This window comes from Pelodiscus sinensis, chromosome 15 (genome assembly GCF_052426305.1).
Source record: "Pelodiscus sinensis isolate ZL-2025 chromosome 15, ASM5242630v1, whole genome shotgun sequence".
Lineage (NCBI taxonomy): Eukaryota > Metazoa > Chordata > Testudines > Trionychidae > Pelodiscus > Pelodiscus sinensis.
Window position 1 is genome coordinate 22,680,030 of NC_143066.1, and position 22,755 is coordinate 22,702,784.

The 22,755-nt window shown below is 47.3% G+C and overlaps 1 protein-coding gene across 2 annotated transcripts in view; it reads right to left on the reverse strand.

The window, feature by feature from the left end:
• Positions 1–22,755, reverse strand: part of SYT17 (synaptotagmin 17) — an 89,064-nt gene that overhangs the window by 29,404 nt on the left and 36,905 nt on the right. For both annotated transcript variants that reach the window (XM_006123154.5, XM_075899385.2), the window contains 2 exons: positions 10,711–10,831; positions 9,514–9,669 (listed from right to left, as the gene is read on the reverse strand). In XM_006123154.5, the coding sequence (XP_006123216.1) occupies positions 9,514–9,669; positions 10,711–10,831 (277 nt within the window). The remainder of the gene's footprint in view (positions 1–9,513; positions 9,670–10,710; positions 10,832–22,755) is intronic.

Below are 22,755 nucleotides of genomic sequence, written 5' to 3' on the forward strand. Positions count from 1 at the left end.
GTAGAGTACAACATAGGCAAAGTAAAGCATCTCTAAGATGCACGATAATGACAGATTACTCTACTTCACTGTTCTGCTTGACTAGCTATTAGTGTCCAGGTATTCTGGGTCACTAAAAGATGTCTAAAACCATGGGTGCTGGGATTCCCGAAAGCCATTCAACTGCACTGTAAACCCAATATATGATGGAAACCCCTAATACCAGCTCCTTAGGCCTTACATAAGCATTCATCACCTACAGAATCACAGAATTTCATGGAAGCTGTAGTTCTTCTCCTCAGGTTATAATGGCTTTTAAAAAGAATGAATATCCTTAAGCACAAACAGTATGCAGCTTCCTCAATCCTACATGATGAACAGAACCAAACCAACAACAGCAAAACCCAAACCAGAACTATTCTAAAAATGAGAAGAACTATTCTGTACATTTCAGATGTCATTAAAGCTCCCTTGAAACCTCCGTATGAGGGAAGAGAGGGGAGAAACAGGTTTGTTTTACTACTGGGCAGTGTGATTTGATTATTTTAGCCAAAGCAATTTCTATTAAGCTGATGTTAACTGGAGCCTTGGACTAAAATTTTCAAAAGCACCTAAGTTGCTAAGGGATAGGGGTCAATGGCAGTGAGGCATCTAAAGATGCAGATGCAGCTAGGCACCTACTGGATTTTTCATAAGCACCTAGATATTTAATTTCCATTGAAATCAGACACCTTAATGCACCTATCTGAATATTTAGGCAATTAAATATCTTGGAAAATCTGGCTCTAAGTCACTAATGAAAACGGGAAATAGACACTTTGGGCATGTCTATACTAGGGAGTTATTTTCAAATAACAACTCCCAAAATAACAATTTTGAAATAGTGCTATTCCCCTTCACAAGCAGGAGTTATTATTTCAAAATAACAAGCCCTTTATTTCGAAGTAATGGGCTTGGTAGTGTGGACACTCGCCTTATTTCGAAATAAGGAGTGTTATTTCAAAATAATTCCCTAGTGTAGACATGCCCTTTAAAAGCTACACCGTCAGAGTGTACTGAGAAATAGCACCGTGAGAGGAAGAGGGAGTCAAACTGAAACCTACAAACAGTTTAGAAGATTTCACTGACTGTTACACAGATATACCCAAAGCTATAGGCCAAATCCTGCAATCTGCATTTATACCAGGCCTGCACAACTCGGAAAGCAGTGATGGCCATATTACTCCAAAGAAAACAGCTACAGGCCGCAAGTACGGATGCTCTCCTAAAAAATACACGGGCTAAAAACACGCAGGCTAAAAATTTTTGTAGAGAAAAAAAAAAAAGAAAAGAAAGAAACAACATGTGTCTCCACATGACCCGCTGGCATTTGGCTCTCCTGCACCCTGCCCCTTGGTGCCTTCCCCTTTCTCCTGACCTACTCCCCTACCTGGCTTCTGCCTTCCAATTTGCGGGGCTGCCAGAGCCTTTTTGAATCTGGCAGTCACCGGCCAGGACGTCACAACACCATGTCACGCCAGCATCCTGGCATCTGCCGGCGTCCCGCCCTCTGGCTCACGCCCCGACTCCTCGCACCAGAGCTGCATGCAGGCAGCCCAGCAGTGAGAATCGCCGCACTTCCCTCTCCCCGGTGGCGCTCTGATCCTCCGCCCAGCCGGCAGATTGGATGAGGCCGCGCCGACTGGAGTCGGTACGGGCTGCACAGTGAGCCCCTGCAGGCCACATGCAGCCCTCGGGCCGTATGTTGTGCAGGCCTGATTTATACAGTGCCAGCAAGCAGAAGTGTCCCAAGCTCCCTTCCCCCCTGCTTTACCACACATCCCTTTTAAGAGCTCTCAGTTGTATTGCTACTACTCCATTTTAAAAGTAATCTCCTGCTTCGCCTCCTACTGTCTGTTACACAGCAGCCCATTTGGGTTCCACATGTAGCCCGCGTCCTCCCTGATGTCCCTTTCCCTCACACCCCTTGCACACTGGGGCCCCACACTTACCTACTCCTCTCCCTCCCTCCCAGCATTTTTGGAGTACTGTGAATTTGCTGGACCAGGGGAGCTCCCCTGTCACTGGCCCCCAGCCTGCCTCCCCTCCCCCTGCTATTAGGCTCCCAGCTCTGGTAGGGATCCCAGCCACTGGCCCTCCTGCTACTGGGCTCCAGCTCCAGGACTCTCTGGTCCGCCAACATCCAGGGTCCATTGAGGGAGGTACAACTTGTAGTATTAGCAACCACATAGAGCTAGCATCTTTTAACCCAAAGTACTTCACAGCTACAGTCAGCATTTGCAGAAGTTTAGACTGACTTTTCAATACAGCACTCAAAAAGGAGGCCTCCAGACTCCTAAGCCGAGATCCACATAGTTGTTTAGGCTCCAAAAGAGCTGAAATTGAAATAAATGGAAATGAGAAACCTAAATACCTCTGTGGATCTGGGCTCTAGTGCCAGGACACCTTGCCACTTCCCATGTCTTAACACCATCTCCTCCAAAAATTAGGCACCACGTGTCTCAAGCAACACACAACGTATAACTGTGTATGTTCTCTTATGAGAATCATTTCACCAACCACTGCAAAGGGGGAGGCACCGTAGCAGACAGATGACCAATACAGAACACCAAGCTATACAAACCAAGGATTTACATAATGAGATACTTAAACAAGGCGCAAATAGGATCTCAGTTTAATTAAAAATACCCACCATCCTAAGAAAGCAGCAGTCTGGAGCACTGAGTGTCCACAGCCACATTGTGCTGGGTTATTTCTGATGGGCAATAGGCTTAACTGCAGCAAGGGAGGTTTAGGTTGGACATTAGGAAAAACTTCCCAACTGTCAGGGTGGCTAAACACTGGAATAAATTGCCTAGGGAGGTTGTGGAATCTCCATCTCTGGAGATATTTAAGAGCAGGTTAGACAGACAGCTAACAGGGATGATATAGATGGTGCTTGGTCCTGCCGAGAGGGCAGGGGACTGGATTTGATGACCTCTTAAGGTCCATTCCAGTTCTAATATTCTATGATTCTATGATCTGGTGTAGCTAGATTATGCACAGGCAGTCCAATTGTCAGAGCTCAGCGTGTGGGGACTTTGTCTCTGATGTGGGCAACATGACTAAAAAGGGCCAATCAGCAGTGGCCAGTCATAATTTCAATCTCTTAAGGCCAGTTCTCAATGATACATTCATTTCTGATTGTAAAAAAAAAACCCTCAACCTATTTTATATCCAGTCATTGTCACTGGCAATGCACCTGAAATGCCTCCAGGTTGTCTTGTTTAAGCAATGGCCAGTTTTCAGATGCATATAAAAATATTGGAAGAATGCAGGTTTGATAAATCCTTACTTTTGTATATAGTTTCATCATCTTTTAGCACCTCACCTATGCAGGTCCTTCATGACTGAGGCTGCCAAACCAATTCTCTTTTGGATACCTGGCCAGCTGCACCTGCTTAAGGACAGCCTAAGTACTTAGATGAAGTCACCCACTATTTCCACAGTTAGTCCAAAAGCACAGACATCCTGTATCACAACTTTGTGTCAATGCTCTGGATTTTTGGTTTTGCCTCATGCTGGACAAGGGTGCCATTTCAGGTGCATGTGGGGGGTGGGGCAGCAACCATGCATTCCGGGAGGCAGCTAGCTTTTCATCCTGTTCCCCAGATGCTAAGGGAGTGAGGGGGAACTGCTTGCATTCCATGCAAGAGAGCTCACCAGCCAGGTGTGAGGAATGCACAAAAATGCAAGCACTTTTCCTTCTCTCCCTTAGCATCCAGGGAATGGGATGAAAAGCAAGCCATGCCCCCCCTACTTGCCTGAAATGTTGCCCTTGATGCTGGAAGCTCTCTAGTGCATCTTTGAAACTGTTTGTACCCATTAAAAAGAACAGCATCATCCCCATAACCCAGGCCAGTAAAAGGCTGTACCGACAGTTACACTGGTATTTGCAGAGATATGTTCAGGGAGCCAATCTACTGTACAGCAGAATAGGGCTAGGACCCTACTTCACCCTGACCAAGTGTGAAACATGTCAGACCTAAACGTATCCTAGTGCACATGTGTAGATCCTGAATTAGTCTGCCTGAGAGGAACTTCCACAAGGCAGCTCTATTGACAGAATCAAAGGTTGCCTTTAGATCAACGTATGTTATTGTCTAAGGCCAATTAAATTCACAATGGATCTCAGGTTCAAAATGAAGAGTAAATATAGCATCCACTGTGGATTGCCTGGTGTGAAGCCCAATTGCTCCGTGCAACGGAGTTTCACACAGTATGGCGGGGGTCGGGTGAATAGGACACGTGCAAGCCCTTTAGAGTTACCAGTTCTGAGGACCAGGGTGGGCAGGGACTCACTACACAGTTTGGATGGCACTAATGGCTGGCTGCATCAGCCCCACCCCTTCCTCCCAAGGCTCCACCCGTTCTGGAAATGGGGAGCACGTCCACACACACACGTTGCCTAGGGAACAGCAATCCTGTCAGTGTCCCTTGACATGTGTGAAGATTTTTCCAAGAACAGAGGGCAGTTAACTGGCTTATAGTTACCACATCAGTGTGGGGGGCTGTTCCCCCCCTTATAGAGCAGGATAATGATTCCTTCTTCCCACTCCACTGGTACCTCAGTCCAAGCCCAGACGAAAAGTTGGTGTCATGGTACAGTTATGGGCTCTGTAGCATACTTGAGACGTTCAGGAATCATGCCGTCAGACCCGGCAGCACATGCACTTCATTGTTTCTTTATGGAACAGCAAACATCTTCCAATATAGATACAGCTACAAAGGTTTACAGAACTTTTTCTTGGGCAGAGCATGTTTTACCATCTGCCTTGTTAGTCAGCACAGATCCCATGCAAAGTTCATTTCTGGACTGAAGTGACTAGATAGCTTTGAATGCCTGTAGTAATTAGGTCTTCTTCCCCTCTTTTGCCAAGTTCTCAAAACAAGCTTTACGAGTCACTTTTGCTCACACTTGAAAAATACCTCATAAATGTTATGATCAGTGGCAGCAGAGCACTGTCTTTTTCTTTTGCAATACATGAAACATCCCACTGTACAGCTGGAGGCATCGTATGTAGCATTTCAGTTCTGGGATGGCCTCCACTGCTTTTCACAGGATTGTGCTTATGACTGTCCAAGCTAATTCTACGTCATCTAGGAGAGTGACAAGTGTGTCTAATTTGTTTTTCCACCATGACAAACTATTTATTACCAAGTGCTGAATTTCCACAGATGTGTTGGGCTTTATGTATTCATGTGAGGCACACTTTTATGTTAAAATAGAGAAGCAATTGCCATTTTAGCAACAAAGTGACAATAGTCAGCATTCACCAGCGCTTATGCACCCCTGTACACCCATATCCACCTCTGCAGACCTTCATTAAAAGTGACAGCGCCTGTATGCGCTTTCCTCCACAGTACCCTTAAAACAATGCAGTTTAAACAAATGTACACAAGAAAAATACAGTGGCTCTCAAAAAGCAGTGGCTCTCAAACTTTTTGGCCTGTGGACCACCAGTTGATAATGGAAATTCCCTGTTAATTATATAATTACGCCCAATCCATTTTGCTGGTGCTGCAGCTAGGGAGATGGATTTAATTTAAATTATTAAACAGACGAAGTGCTTTAACTTTCCCATGTTGGTTTATCAAACTTCATTTTAAATCAAATAAAATATTAATTTGTGTCCAACATAAAAGGTTTCAATGTTTTCTTTATTTATGGCAGAGGTGGGGAACCTTTTTTGTGTCAGGGCCACTGACCCACAGAAAAATCAGTTGGGGACCACACAAGTGAGAAGCAAAAAAACTTCCTCTAAAGACTCCCCAATGCTCACTGATGTGGCCCCCAACTGAGACACCTCACTCCTCTGGCGTTCCCGCCCCACAGGGTGAGGGGAAGGGAAGCAACAGGGAGGACTGAGGTTCAGGGCTTCCATAGGCCATACATTTCTGGGGTTCTGGAGTTAGTGGATTTTATGGAACCTCTTAGGCTTTGGAGTGGGGACAAACATGAGGGGTTCAGTGTGTGGGACAGGGTTGCCAGTGAGTGGGATAGGAATGGGGTGCAGGATCTGGGAGGGAAGTGGGGTGCAGAAGGGGGTGAGGGTGCCAGGTCTGGGTGGGAGATAGGGTGCAGAAGCCAGCTGGGAGTAGGGTGTCTGGCCAGGTGGAGGGAGCAGGAGCAAGGGATGGTGCAAGAACAGGCTGGGGGTAGGGTGTCTGGCCAGGAGGGAGGGTGCAAGAGCAGACTGGGGGTAGGGTGTCTGGCCAGGGGCGGGAGATGGGGGCAGGGAGTGCATGGGGTTAAAGCTGGGGGCAGAATGGCTGAGGGGGTTCAGGGAGATGGGGGGCAGGGTACTCCTGGGAATAGGACTGGGGTCAAGGTGGCTTAGTGGGGTTCAGGGAAATGGAGCCTGGACGCATCACAGCAAGGAGTGGGCAGGCAGGTAGGTGACCGCAGGATGTCCAGCACTGCAGGCTAGCACAGTGGAGGCTTGCCCATCCTACCACCCATTGCAGCTGCTGCTATACCACTAATTTTAGCATGCTAGCTCAGCTACACCAGCTACACAAATAGTGCCAGGATCCTCAGCTGGGTAAGCTGGCATTGCTCCACTGAATTCAATGAAACTATGCCAGCTTAAGACAGCTGTGGCTCTCATCCAAAATCTGAAGCTACTGACATGGTTTATTGAAGATGATCTAGCTCCTGGCTGGCCTGGGTGCTTTTACAGATCTACAGACCTTCATGGAATCAAGAGCCACCCTTTGCAGCATGATTGCTTTCCTGTCTAACTGGCTCTTTTCTCATCAGCAAATTTAATTAACTGACTTGGGGGATGCTAGAGCAAGCAAGAACAAAAAGAAAAAAAGGAAGTGGCTTTAATCCCCGTTGTGCACACAGGGGTAATGAAAAGATCTGGATTCTGCTCCTCTCATTTTTACAGACAGAAATTCAGCTCTGATGAAGCAGAAGTGCAGATTATTGTCATCTTCCTTCCGAGGATTTCAAAGCACTCTGCAAGCATGAACCAATCAAGCCACACAATACTCCAGACTCTCACCATAGGTTTGTATAGCAGAAAGGGGCCCTAATCTGGGCTGGAACCTAAGTAATGTCAAGAGGAACAGGGCTTCTCAGAGTGCTATACTACTTAACATGAGGCAGGCTGCAGAATCTGGCCCTTGCCAACTACTGTGTTTTGATGATGCAGTAGTAGGTCACAGATTTCAACAATGACTATTCTGTGCCTTCTGCTATGAACAGCCCTGGGATATGATCATTTCAAATCTCATCAGTTACATCTGATAGCTGTGTAACAACATATGACCATTTATTTTTATGAATCAGTTAGCTTCTGATTGACTCATTTTTTTAAAAAAAATAATATTTATCCATAATAAAAGGTCAGTCATCCAGCCATCTGACACCAACTTCATTTACTCAAATGAATTGTGCTGGATTTCATTTCTTGCTCCTGATCATGGAGAGCTGGTTTTTGTAGGTAAGGAGTATTTCTCTCCTGCAGAAAGAGATCACCTGGATGAAGACTCCAGGAACAAATTCATCATTACACATGAATGGGAACAATCAAGATGGTGTGCATGTCAAGCCGTGTTTAAATATAGCCTTCTTGTGCTGGAAATTTCTGCGCATGAAGGGCAAGATTTAAAATGCTGATGAGCATCAATTATGTTATGAAATGTTTGGAAACAAGTTAATGGATTGAATTTCAGCATTTTATGCTGATTTAACATCCATTTCTGCCATAGCAGAAACAGATGTAAGAGCTTCACCATAATATTTTCTTTTGGGTGCAGATTATCTTTTCAATGGCTCAGAAACATTGTTGGAACATTGCAAAAAAAGAAAAAAAAGCTGAGTGCAGCAGGCCAGGAGGGCAGCGGAGGAGGCTGCCAGGTGACTCAGGCTCCCACTGCCTGAGTGGCAATTGGGGGGGGGGGGGGTTCCTAATGCCACCATGCCAAACCCCCATAATTCCTCAGGTCTCTCTCATTCATAGGATAGTTGAGGCAGCCACTGTGGGGGCCCCAAAAGTGCAGGGCTGGAGGCTAATTTGTCCTATAGATAGGACAGCTCTGGCTCTTTCCACTTCTTAGTGATGTAACAAAGTTCCCACCTGGATCCAAATAGTCCCCACGTTCATGTGAGTTTTCAGGTCTGAGATTTTGCTTTAGGCCCATCGTTACCTTTCAGAATGTAACAAAATCCAAACAGTGAATAATAAATCCCAGCACTTACTCTGGAAGCTCAGTATAGGCGGGACCTCCCTGATCCAGCACCCTCGGGACCTGAGTGGTCCCAAACACCAGAGTTTGCCAAACCAGGGGAGGTCAAGGCTCCCCTCCTGGCTGTTGCCCCTACTACCCATCACAGGCCTGCTGCCCCCAGCCCTGCCAGGGCTACATTTCTTGCCTGGGCCTGGGTCTACATTCCCAGCATGCAGTCTCCAGCTGCACTCCAGGGTGCATCTACATTGCACTGTAGCTCCAAATCAGCTACTCAATTTGAGCCACGCAAACTGTGGATCTTATTTCAATCTTATTTCAAAATAGCTTATTTCATCATTTGGCGCTGTCTACACAGCTCCAAATTTCAAAATAACTCACTATTCTGAAATGTCCCTTACTCCTCGTGGAATGGGGTTTACAGGGACATCGGAATAGCGAGCCTGTTATATTTCGAAATAATGGGCTTGCTGTGAAGACACGGGATAGCTATTTCAGGATCCTCCAGTATTCCAAAATAGCATTGCAGTGTAGACATAGGCCCAGGCTCCAGTCTGGGTTGCACTCCCCACTGTGCCAGCCCTGCTACCACTGGGGCTGTGCTCACAGGCTGGGCTGGGCTCCCATCATTACCATGCCGGCCCCATGCTCCCCACCACCAGCCCAGCCCCTGAACCTGGCCAGTTGGGGCTGTTTGGTCCAGCAATATCCGCGATCCTTCCAGATCACAGATATTGCCCGACCAGAGATTCCCAAATTTCAACCTGTACTTAATAATGCCCTTTTAAAAGTACAGGCATAAACAAACCAATTTATGTGCCAATGTATAATGGGCTAGTACAAGGCATGTGCACAGTCCTCAAAGTAAAAATTACGTGGCATCCCAAAACAATTATTATTTAAAGGTCTAGGTGGACTATCATCAGATTCTTCCTTCCACCTGTCTCTCATTCCTCTGTCTTCTCTATGAAGCAGTGTAGGGCCCAGTTTAACTAGCCTGCCTCTCTCCTCAGTGGAAACGCTTTCCCAGCAGCGCCAATGAAGAGTGATGATCACAAGGTGAGTTCCTAGACAATTCCATGCTACAGGTGCTAGCGCCAGGAAAGCTTCTATGCAGAGAAATGTGATGTTCATTAAGCTCCTCTAGAAATGCCAGAGCTGATTGGCCCATAAATGATAGTTTGCTGAAAAAGAGGATGCCTCTGTGTAGGCGAAAGTGCATGCATTGGGGCAGCTAATTCATTTCCCTCTGAGACAGCCACAATAGCATCAAATCAATAGCAAGAATGCTTTTACCTGTAAATACTAAGCTGGCATTTTCCAGTTCTTCTTGCGGAACCTTGAAGCTGAAGGACTCGTTGTAGAAAGGATCTATCGTACCCTTCATGCAAGAGGTTTTCTTGGTTTTTGCTAATTTTAATCCATGAACCAGCTGAATTTTCACAAAGGGATCTGAGAGAAACACAAACGCAGGAGGTTAGGTCCATCAATGGCTATTAGCCAGGATGGGCAGAAATAGTGTCCTTTGCCTCTGTTTGTCTGTAAATGGGTGACAAGGGAGGGATCACGTGATGATTACCTGTTGTGTTCCCTCCCTCTGGGGCATCTGGGATTGGCCACTGTCGGCAGACAGGATACTGGGCTAGATGGTCCTTTGGTATGACCCAGTATGGCCATTTTTATGTTCTTATGTAATTCCAGCTTTACAGTTACAGGCAGTCAATGTTCCTGTCTCAGAAATGTCAATGTTCTGCATAGGTGGATCGGGAGTGTGAAGCTTCATTGTGGAGGAAAAATAGCTTGGGGGTTGGGAAGGGAGTTGGGGATCCGGATTCTTATGTCAAGGTACCAGGTGGCTTGCAGTGGAGATATACCAGGCTCAGGCAGAGAGTTCAGAATGTTTCTCTTGGCTCTGCATGGAATGCAGTGAATGGAGGCCTGGACGGAAGCCATCTCTCGCTGACAGATTTCAACAATCTGACGGCAGCAGCAGCTGGTGTAGGGAGTCAGGGAAATATATTGTGGAGTAGAAGGGAAATCACCAGCTGGCAGGCGAGTGAAACAGGCCTTTCTCCATACTCAGGTAAAGCACGAGAGAGGTGGGTAGATACCATAAAAAATCATAAGTATTGCAGAATGAAACCATCTTTATATTTAACACACACACACCACTCTACAGCTGCAAAGCAAAGCGCATACGTTAAGAAATAACCCTAAACCACATAAAAAGAGGCAGGAATAGCATTTAGAAATTCCTGATTCTCAGTCCTGCGCTCCAGCCAGTAGAACTGAATTTTCAATGTTTGATTTATATGCTTTTAAAAAAAAACACATATACTGGAGCTTTTCAAAGCCATGCATTAATTTTAATATGAAGTGAGTATCCAACTCATTAAGTGGCTTCAAAAATGGCAGCCTAAGTATACACGATAATTTCAGAGCACACACAAACATGAAGGAGTGATCTGAAAAATACACTGCCCTTTACTTTACCTGAACCTTGGCTCATATCTGTCTGAAGAAGTTGTTTCGCTCTAATAATGTCTACATTCAGTCTTCCTGCACTGGGAAGGTAATTTAGCGATAGCAGCAGCTCTCCCAACTCAACTTCATTCTACCAGGAAAAGGAAATTAATAATATACAACTGCATACAATATACAAGTCAGCTAGAGAGGCTGTTACAATTAAACCAACAATAACAGGCCCCTCTAATTGACTGTGATGTCTGAAAACATTTTAGCTCACATTCCATTTTCATCATCATCAGGAACCATTTGGGGCTTTGCACTGAACAAGATAAAAAAAAAAAGAATACTATGTCCTACTCGTAGGTTTGCTTTAGTATATAACATAATCACTGAACATGGTTCAATTTTAACTGCCATCACTACTCAGTAGTGAGTTTGTGTCAGAGTGCTAGGAACCAAGAGCTGAGATAGCTCTCTGGTCACTTACACACCAAATCATTCTCCCCAGCGTGAACCTGACAGGGCCTAATTAGTGGATTACAATAGATTGGATGAGGACTAATGAGGAAATCGGCCCATTAACACAGCAGATATAAGAAAACTCAAGAATGCAGTGCAGGAGAGTGAATGAGAACCAGTCTCTGGAGAGAGAATGCTTTCTCCTCAGCAGAGATCTGAGGAGAAACTGTACCTAGGATGGTGTGGAACAGAAAGGTTATGGGGAGAGCAAATGAAATAGACTGCACTGGGGTTATTAGAAGCTGAAAGGGCAGCTAGTCTGCAGAGAGAGAGCAGAAGACAAGAGCAGTTTGTCACCCTGTCAGTACTTGTTCAACAGAATGCACCAGGAAGAGGCATCTCAAGATATGTAATTTTCCTTTCTTGCATCTGAAGTCTTTTAAGCTAGTTCTAATGTTAATAATTTAACATGACCAAGCTGCTGGTAACATACAAAATATGGGCCAATCCTGCAAAAGAAACCCACACAAAACTGCCACCATAAGCCTTGCAAATTCTGGGCACTGAATGCTTAGAGAATCAGACTCTACAGGATTAAGTAGCATTAGCTTTGCAGTACAAGCTGACAACAGGAAGGAAATTCAAAGGTGGAATTCACTTATGAGCTTGTGCCCTTATGCCTTGATACTGCAGCGTGTCACGCAGATATCTGAGAGCCAGGCTTACCAGTGTCCTTGCTATTCAGAAGAGAGTGTCCTGACCTTAACTTTATATAAGCATAACTGTTTATCCATTAATCCCTCTTCCATTGACTTAATTGAAATGAGTAAAAAAAGAACCCAAGTATCTAAAATACTGCTAAATGCTGCCTAAATGTGTGTTCAGTTTTACAGATGACTGGCATGCACTGCCTTTGATGCTTTCTATTGCTATTATTATATGAGTGTAAGGAAAATACACATCCAGCAAGTACTATTTTGTTGGTTTGACATTCACCTTTCAGATACTATTGTTACTGTTGCTGGTATCTTCCCATTCTCATCACCAGAGCTGAGTCTATCCCAGAACTCCCATATCCAAGCCTTGGAGAAGTTTAGACCCAGGTCTCCCCCAGACCTACCTTCTGCGGCCGCCCAAGGTTCTAGGTAGACAATGGAGTTACTTAGTCACAGTCTGGGGAGGCCAAGGAGAGAAATGTAGGGATGCCCCCCTGAGGATGGCCAAGCTGGTCAGAGAAATCAAGCAGGAGGGTAAGTCAAATCTAAAATGGGAGGAGATGTAAGGCACCAGCCTTTATGAGTCTCCCAGAATGATGGCCTGAACCTTCATCACTCCTCCCTTATCCAGGTGGCAACAGATGGCAATATAAATAGACAAGGGCAGATGACGATTTTGCGGGGCTCAGGGCATCACAATTTCGCAGGGTCCTCCCTTTGACATGGGGCTTCTTGAAGCGCAGGGCCCGGGGCGCCTGCCCCGCTCGCCCTGCCCTATATCCGCCCGTGTAAATAGATGCAGCACACACACAATCCAAATTAACCACTCACCACTCTCCATTTCTTCCCAAGAGAAACTTCATTCTGGTTGTACCTAAAAGAAAGATGGAGAAAGGCTCCCCCACCACCACCACCACCCACACCCTCACTTCCTCTTGTCAAGGAATTCACACAACTGTGATGCAAGAGACGAGCATTGCAGTCTAAATCTTCATTGCACAGGTAATTCCCTCTTGTCTGGAAGCAGGGGGGAAGTAACTTAAGTTTCTTACAGGTATTGTGTTATTGCACCCCCCTTGGTGGGGTTCAGGGCAGGAGATTGGGAGGGAGTGTGCAATATGACAATACCTGTAAGAAATTTAAGTCTGGGGTGGAGGGGGGGCTCAGAGAAGTGGGGAGCATGGGGGGTGCAGGACTTGGTTGGGGAGAGAGGAGAGGCACAGGGCAGGAGGGCATAGGGGGTGCAGGAATCCGGGCAGGTGGCTGGAGTTTGTAGGGCAGCGTTTCTTAAACTGTGTTCCGCGGCACACCAGTGTGCCGCGGAGAACAACAGAATTCAAAATGGCCGCCCTTTTGTCTCAATAACTTTCCCCCAACTTTTTTTTTTTTTTTTTTTGGTGTTCCTCATAAAAAATAATTATTTGGTGTTCCTCGGTCTTAAAAAAATTAAGAAACACTGGTGTAGGGGTTCAGGAGTTAGGGCAGGGAGCTGCAGGTGTGGGGGGCACAGAAAAGGAAGGATAGAGGGTGCAAAATTCGGGACAGGCAGCTCAGGGCAGGCGATTGGGCTGTGTGTAGGGGTGAGTGGGGGAGGCAATGATGCCATTTTGGGAGGGGGGGGCTGCATACACACATACCAGGTCCCTGTTGCTCCTCTTCTCCTTCCCCTGACTCTCAAGGAGCAAGGAGAAAGTGCACAGCCTACGTACATTCTCCTCTGCCCCTCCCCTGGGCAGCTGGGAGTGAGAAGGCTGCACACAAGCTGTACGTTTTCCCCTTGCTTCCTGATAGTCAGGGGAAGGGCATCAGAGTTACAGGCACACACAGCCATAGCCTCCCCACCTTCCCTAAAGAGTGCAGGGAGGGAGAGGAGAGGGCTAGGGGCTACGGCAGCCCCAGACAGGGGCCGAGGGCATGCATGCTCCCAACCAGCCCCTTTCACCTGCCTGCTTCTTAGCAAGGCAGCCTGCAGAAGAGCCTCAGGAGCCCAGCTGGAAGCGCGCCACCCAGTTGGCTTCTTCTTGCTGGAGCACTGCACCAGGGAGAAGCAGCTTACCATCACCTCTGTCTGGAAGGCACTGCCCATAGGAGATCTAAGTCTGAAAATATACACACTGTACTCTGCACCAAGGGTAGGTCCACACCAATGTTCCCTCTATTTTTTCCCATCCGTGTGCAGAATAAATTTTATGTGCACTGAGCTATGTGTGAATGTGCAGCACCAGTAGAAACACATGCTGCCAGCTCTGGGTGCTCTGCTAATTAGCTGAGTGGCATTGGAATATCTCCTGGGCAGCCACTCAAGTGCACAGTTTACAGGGAACACTGAGTGGCCCAAATCCTACCTAAGCACTGAACAGGTGGCTGAGAGAGTGAGATGACACAGGTGTTTAGGAAAAATTAGTGGAAATGTATTGGCTTTACCAGATTTTTCCTGACAAGTTTTTTATTGAAACTGTGTGCACGCTTTGGGAGCTACTGCCAACCATCTGTGAGATGGGCCCCAGCCCTTAATAGCTGGCTTAAGCTGGCAGCGATACCTTTGGTATATTACTAAGAATAGTTAATACCTTCCTTTTGGAGAGCAATGCACTATTCATGCTTCAACAAATGCTGCCTAGGCCCTTGATCAAAAAACTAATAGCCTGATCCTGAAGCCTTTACTGGTACCACAGAAACCCACAGGATAGCTGCTTATCTACTTGCTTACACATATGGCTGAGGTAGATGGTAGCTCGACACAGGGTCACTCCCAACATGGCTCTTCACACTCTATAAAATCAGTTTTGTATTAGTATCACAGATCCAAAACACTTCCCAGACATCACTGCACTTTATTTGATCATAGTACCACAAATCAGGCTGCCTATTGAAGGCTGTTGAACAGTTGACTCTGAATCCTGACAGATCAGTCACAGGTTGGCATGTAGGGTGTAAAGGGCCCACACAGTCTATGAGACAATCTGTGTGTAGCGCCCCCTCTCCACCCGGTTACATTCTTTAATGCCAATCTGCCTACAGGTTTTGATGGACAGGTCGGGGTTCTTCTGGATCCCACCACCCACTCAGCACAGTGTATCCGCTTTATGTTTCCCTACGAATTTATTTGGCGGTGCCTCCACCCCCCTCACTCCTTCCTAGCAGGGTCACCAGGGCAGCTTGGGAGGAAAATTCTAACCACAGGATAATCCCCAGTTACAGGCAGTCCCCGGGTTACGTACAAGATAGGGACTGTAGGTTTGTTCTTAAGTTGAATCTGTATGTAAGTCGGAACTGGCGTCCAGATTCAGCCGCTGCTGAAACTGACCGCCAGTTCTGACTTACATACAGATTCAATTTAAGAACCCCAAGCTTCCCCAAGTCAGCTGCTGCTGAAACTGATCAGCAGCTGATTCCAGGAAGCCTGGGGCAGAGCAACTCTGCCTCGGGCTTCCTGTAGTCAGCGCTGGTCAGTTTCAGCAGCGGCTGACTTGGGGACGCCTGGGGCAGAGCAGCTGGGGTGCTGCTGGGTTGCTCCAGTAGCGCTGCTCCTCGGTGCTACTGGACCAACCCAGCAGCACCCCATCTACTCTGCCCCAGGCGTCCTGATTCAGCCACTGCTGAAACTGACCAGCAGCGGCTGAATCAGGACCTGGGGCAGAGCAGCTGGGGTGCTGCCGGGTTGGTCCAGTAGTGCCCAGAGCGGCGCTGCAGGACCAATCGGCAGCGCCCCAGCTGCTCTGCCCCAGAGTCCAAAACAAAAGCCTGGTCTGCTGGGGGGGGCACACTAGCTGCGCCCCCCCCAGCAGACCAGGGACACGGGGAGCAGAGCCGCAGCGGCAGCGGGGTGCCGCGCCTCTGAGGCTTTGCTCTGGCAAAGTCTCAGAGGCGCGGGACCCCGCCGTGGCTGCAGCTTCAGTCCCGGTGCCTGTGGTCTGCTGGGGACGGTCCCCAGCAGACCACAGGCACCGGGACTGAAGCGGCAGCAGCGGCGGTTCCCCGCGCTTCTGAGGCTTTGCTCTGGCAAAGCCTCAGAAGCGCGGGAACCCGCCCGGTGCCCCTGGTCTGCTGGAGACGGTCTCCAGCAGACCAGGGTCACCGGAGCAGCTTACGAACGGGGCTTTCTCGCCCTGGAGCTCGCAGGTAGCAATCCGCCACCTCGACCTCCGGGGCGAGAAAGCCCCGTTCGTAAGTGTGGATCCGACATAAGTCGGATCCGCGTAAGTCGGGGACTGCCTGTACTTGCCAGATAGTTGGAGACTTCCAAGAAATAACACAAACAGATACAATATATTCAACACAATAATTATATTAAACAGGAGACAAATATAATATAACAAGGTAAAACACTATTTTTAGAGTCCCACGCTGCTAATACCTGTGACTTGCCCCAGTCACGTGACTCGATGTAGCAAATGTAAGATTAGTGTCCTGCTGGTACGTGTACTTTGTTGGGGCCCTTGATGACCTATGACCACAAAATTCTTCTCCACAGTAGTTTAGCAGTGTGGCTGACTGGGTTCAGTACAGCCCAAAGGACTCACAAGCGGGATAAGGTGGTAAATCCTTCCACAGGTTTAATATGCAGCAGGTTATAAAATCCCCAAACCCTTACTCTCTGGCTTGAGGACACAGTTCAGGGAGTAGGGGGTCCCCAAAACAATTTCCTGACTGACTAACTAAAAGATGGTGCACTCACAAACTCCATGAATGATCCTCAGGTTCAGAGATGACTTTGGACTCCTCAGTCACTGCAGAGGGCTGATCTCTGCTAGCAAGGATCTCCTTCAGGCAGGAATCACGCTGCTTCGGACCCAGGATTTCCCCTCACCACAAAGGCGTGCACAAAGGCATTTCACTCCCTATTGGTTGCCAAGCAGACTCTCAGTTTGCCTTGGCTCCCCTTCCCTACCAGGGATAGCGTGTTTGTCCCTGAACTGCCAACAGACAGAGCCCCAGGAATTTAGGTAATTTCCTTGGGGGTTACATGTGTAATTCTGAGCCCTTTCACTGCCAATCATTTCATGTTCTAATTTAATCTGAATCTGGTATTCTTCCACCCCAATCAACATTGTTAAAATCAGTGGCAAAAGTAACAAGTTTCCTACAGGTACTGTTGTGTCGCATCCCCCTGGGGGCCTCAGGGCGGGGGAGAGGGGTGCAATACAACAATACCGGTAAGAAATGTAAATGTGAGGTGGTGTGGAGGGTCAGGGCAGGGGGCTGGCGGTGTGGGGGGTGCAGGAGTCAATGCTAGGGGATATGAAGAGAGGCTCAGGGCTGGGTATACGGGGGTGAAGGATTCAGGGCAGGGAGCTGGGAGGTATCTGGAGTGAGTGCAGGGGAGCAATAGCACCACTTGGGGGGGGGGGATAGACTGCAGCTGCACATACCGGTCCCTGTGTTTTTCTTTTCTCCTTCCTGCTTCCTCTGACTCTCAGCAAGCAACGGAAAATGCAGAGCCTGCTGCATCCCTCCCACTCCCATCTGCCCAGGGGAGGGGCGCAGAGGAGTGATGCAGCAGGCTCTGCACTTTCCCTCCTTCGCTGAGAGTCAGAAGAAGCAGGAAAGAGAAGAAAGCCCACCCACAGGGACCAATATGTGAAACTGCAGACCCCCACCATCTGAAATAGTGGCAGGGGAAGGGGCTCAGGGCTGCAGCAGTCCCCAGAGGGTCACAGTGCACCTCAGCTAGCCCCTTTAACTTGCCTGGCTTCCTACTGCTGAGCACAGCAGCCTGCAGGAAGCTGGGAGCCAGGCAAGGAGCACGTCTTCTCTCCCGCTGCAGCCTAGTGCCCCATCTGGCCGGCCAGCTTCTTGCGGGAATATGCACTGGGGTGCATCAGGTTACTCTCATCTCTATCAGGTTACTCTCAATAGTATCAGGTTACTGCATCAGGTTACTCTCAATAGTAGTTAAAACATACTATTGGTTTGCTTTTGGGTCATATATCCATTCTTATTTGTCATTTGCAGTCATTGTTTATCTGGTTCATTGCACAGTTCAGCTTTTGCAAGTTCAGCTTAGTTTGGAAAACACCAATTGAAACCCTGTGTTACATACTGTCAGATACTTTTCCCTGGAGTGGAACTAACACTCAGTAACACCAAACAACTTATTTTGTAAATATCCATTAAGGCATAAATAAATATAAATATAAGGGCGGGGAGACATTTAAAACTAGAATAGTTCTCAACCTATTTACCACTGTGGGCTGCATATGCAGCGGTCTATGTTATGCATGTTGTATCCACATAATATATATACTACCCATATGGTCCTGACAATGTCACATGGGCTGCAGCTGTTGAGAACTACAGATGTATAAAAATGCAGAGCTCTTCAAGTCACTCTAGGCTCAAGTACTAAACATCTGCACCAAGATTCAGGGGACTTACTGCTGGGTCCCATTTAGTTTCAACCAGCAGGGCTATGAACAGATAACCGGTTAAACAGTTACCGGTTAAGCATCATTCTTCCCAAGTGATGCTTACCAGGTAACAATTAACTCACGCATGAGAGCAGCCCTTCAGCCACAGCCTGCCATGGGCAGTGGGATGCCCCAACACTGGAGCTACGAGCTACCAGTCAGGCTTGCATGGTCCCTGGCCTGGGATCCCACTTAGTCAGTTAACAAGTTAAACATTAATTAACCGATTAGTTTAATCCCTGATTAATCGGGATTTTACATCCATACTCTGCAGGAGTTTAAAGTATCTCAGTGGCCCAAATGGATCTCCTAGGAATGGCTATCCTTATGCTGGTATTTATGTGGTTTTAGTGGGTTTGAGTCACCAGCACAGCCAGTCTCCAGGAAGTGCAAAGGAGAGGGCAGTGGCTCTGGGCATAGAACCTGATATGGCACTTTCTTGAAGGCAGGGTAGAAACTCCATGGCTGTGTCTAGACTGGCCAGTTTTTCCGGAAAATCAGCTGCTTTTCCAGAAAAACTTGCCAGCTGTCTACACTGGCCGCTTGAATTTCGCAAAAGCACTGACTTCCTACTGTAAGAAATCAGTGCTTTTTGCGGAAATACTATGCTGCTCCCGTTCAGGAAAAAGTCCTTTTGCGCAAAACTTTTGCGCAAAAGGGCCAGTGTAGAGAGCTGAGATTTTTTTTCTGCAAAAAAGCTCCGATAGCGAAAATGGCGATCGGGGCTTTTTTGAGGAAAAGCGCGTCTAGATTGGCACGGACGCTTTTCCACAAAAAGTGCTTTTGCGGAAAAGCGTCTGTGCCAATCTAGATGCTCTTTTCCGAAAATGCTTTTAACGGAAAACTTTTCCGTTAAAAGCATTTCCGGAAAATCATGCCAGTCTAGACACAGCCCATTTGTTCACCATAAAATTGGTGTTTTTAAACATTGCTTTCTTTTGTAGATACACACACAATTGGATTTGCACACACAGATCAGGCAGTCAGGCACCTCCCCACACAAATCTATGCTCCAAATGCAGGACGCTAAATGGATGGGACAAACCAAAACACTTTTTTTTAATAAAAAAATATACCATGGTTTATAGTGAACAAACAATAATGCTGCCTATGGTATGATCCAAGTTAAGACAAAGATAATGTGTTAACACAAAGATAATGATCTCCAGTCATGCCCTTTTGCATATGCCATGGGCAGCTCTGGCAGAGTCTCTGTGAAAACAAGGCTTTATATTTTACTGATAGTTTTGCATGCAATATTCAGGCAGAATGTGATGAGTTACAAACCACTTTGCATTATTGTCTAATCCAAAGCCCATGGAATTGAACAGAGATCCCCATTGACTTCAGTGGTCTTGGGGTCAGACATCATGTGCCTAAATTTCCCTTGAGGCCTTTTCCTCCATCACACTGCTTTCTAGCTTAGTGTCTGCAGTGTCCAAACACTGCAGGGTTCCATTAATTGCCTTGAAGGAAGTAATATGCAACCCAACCCAGAAAGACCACATCAGGATGGAAAAATGACAAAAAGTAATAGTCTTAACTATCTCGTTGTTGAGCACAGCTGGTAATGTGCTTGCCAGAATGACAAACAGTATTTTCAAAAAAGAATCCTATTCACTGAATAGCCTATCATACAGATGATTCAGGGACCTGAAAAGGCATTTAACTTCAGCAGTGAACTATATCTGATCTTATCCATGTTTATTTCCAGTTCAGTGGAAGGAATATGAATGCTGAATAGTTCAAATCCTGCTACAATGCAGGGAGGGGGATCAGTTGGCTACAATTCAGCACTAAAATATTTTCATTGAATTTGTAACTTTGCACTTCTCCTCTGGTAACTTAGATTTTGATCAACCCACTGTTCATTAATCAGGTTTATATGCTGAACTTGCTACTTGTTGACTTTATTCTTGCAGTTTATTCACCTATCATTCACAGTTCTCAATTGGATGCCATATAGAGTTATTAACAACCACGTTACAAATGCATCGATTGCTACAGAAAAACCCAGGCTACAGTTATGTCTCAAGATTTAGCTCCTGCCTCTCCGATGCACTCTGTAAGCCAAGTCCACGCTGCTGAATATGAGCCCTGAAGTCTGACACTGTCTAATTCAGGGCTGAACAATAATTTTTGATGGGGGGATCACTCCAAGATTTTGGTTAGTCATGGGGCTGCACTTCTATGGAGGGGGCGTGGGTTCTGGGATGAAGGTTGGGTGCAAAAGCAAGCTTGGGGCAGGAGGAGATGTGGGGTCTGGGAGGGAGTTTGGGTGAAAGGAGGAGTTGTGATCTGGAGAAGGTAATTGGGATTTAAGGCATAGTTTTCTCTAAGGTGGCTGCCTGCTGGGGCACCCTGTAACACGATGTGACTCACCACTGGGGCGCCTCCTGCTGGTCACTCTGGAAATTAGCTTCTTGGTGCTGGAGCGCCCCCTTCTGGCCAGTATCTCCCCATGTCTCTGCACTCTGGAGTCCCCCCCTCTGAGAACCCCTGGCTCCCTATACTCTCCTTGCCTCAGTGACCCACTGCCAGTCTTCATCTAGCCCCATACCTCAGGGGCAAACTGCAGTCTGAAATGGCCACTCATCATGACAAGTGGGTGTGGACTTGCTGCCTTTGCCTACCCTTGATGCTCCTCTGCAGCCTTAGTACACTCAGGCTTTGTTTCAGGCCCTGCAGCCTGGGAGCTTGCCTGTCCAGAGCTGCCCCAACTCTGCCTGCCCTCCCCAGTCCTGCTCTAACTACAGGAGAGGAGAAGGGCAGCTACAGATGACAAGAGTGGGGCTGGTGGGTACAGGGGGAAAGGGAAGGGCTAGTAGCGATGGATAGGAGGAGTGCTGGCCAACAACCGGTGACTAAAGGGTTACACTCAGGTAAGCTAGCAAGGATGTTGGAAAAATGCCAAGAAAGCCAATGGGAAAGCCTGTTGACATTTAAATTGACTATAGATACCTGGCTGCTGTCCTTTGTCTGAGTTCTAAGTTAGGCGCTGGAGGAAGCAAGATGGAGTAATCAAATGGAATTACCATGCCTACAAGAAAAACTGGGAATAGCCTGGGCCTGGAAGTATGGATCAGTACGGATCATGAGTAGATAGAAAAAAAATGTACGTTTGGTCACGATCAGAGTATTTTTCTTTATTTTGCTGTTTGACTAAACTTATATGTGCCTTTCTTTCCCCATTTACCATATCTTAGCTGCAGCCCAAATACACTGTGTTTCTTTGTGTTTTGATCTGTTCTTTTCTTAGTTGCTCTGTAACACCTAGCAGCCAAGTATTCTGCATCAAGTACACCTTTTTGTTTTGTCAATGAAATCACGTTTTTTAAGGTGATGATTTGACTCTTGTGTGCTGGAAGGTAAGAGGAGGTCTGTGTGTGTGCTTGCCTAGCCTGAGAGGTCAGCTAGCAGAGATATAGTGTGTTTTCTGTGTTTTTTGTTCCTTTTTTCAAGCTCTCTTGTGGCTAAAGAGCTTGGGGACCCCGTAGGAAGAAGATCAAGTGTTTCTTCCTGGTTTTCAGGGTTTTATTTAATTCACTTGGTGGTAGTAGCCTATCTCCCAGGGCAGTGAATCTGTGACTCTGGGAAGTTTCTGTAAGCAGAGCCTATTGAGGCAAGGTATGTAAGGTCCTTCCCCTCTGCTCCCACCTTCTGCACTTGGGAGTGCCGGACTGGGAAACACCCAACACGGGTGCAGGAGTCAGAGAGGATGGGGTGGGGGTAGGTCCCAGGAGGGCTGAGGGGAGTGAGAAGAGCAGGAGCCAAGACAGCAGAGGAGGGTGAGGGGTGGGGGTGTGCAGCAGGCACCAGGGGAGCAGATGGGGAAGGGGAGGATGGGAGACATGGCAGCAGAGGGGAAAAGGCAGAGATTTATAAGATATTTGTGAGGGTATGTCTACACTACCACCCTAGTTCGAACTAGGGTGGTAATGTAGGCAACCGGAGTTGCAAATGAAGCCCGGGATTTGAATTTCCCGGGCTTCATTTGCATATTGCCAGGCGCCGCCATTTTTAAATGTCCACTAGTGCGGACTCCGTGCCCCGCGGCTACACGCGGCACGGACTAGGTACTAGCGGACATTTAAAAATGGCGGCGCCCGGCAATATGCAAATGAAGCCCGGGAAATTCAAATCCCGGGCTTCATTTGCAACTCCGGTTGCCTACATTACCACCCTAGTTCGAACTAGAGTGGTAGTGTAGACATACCCTGAGATATTTGTTGATAACTTGGGTGCCACAGTAGTACCCATCTGAAGAAGCGCACATGACCTTAATATTGATGCACAAGACAAAACTCACTCTGCTCATGGATGGAAAATTTTAGAGGGAACACTGCTGCAGGGTCAGGGAGGGGCACAGGAGAGGATGCTGGCCTAAGTGAGGGGTATAAGAAGGGGTGCAGGGTTTGGGAGGGAGTTGTGACCTGGGACAGGGAGTTGGGGGGGAGTGCAGAGGGTTTGGGTGGTGACCTGGG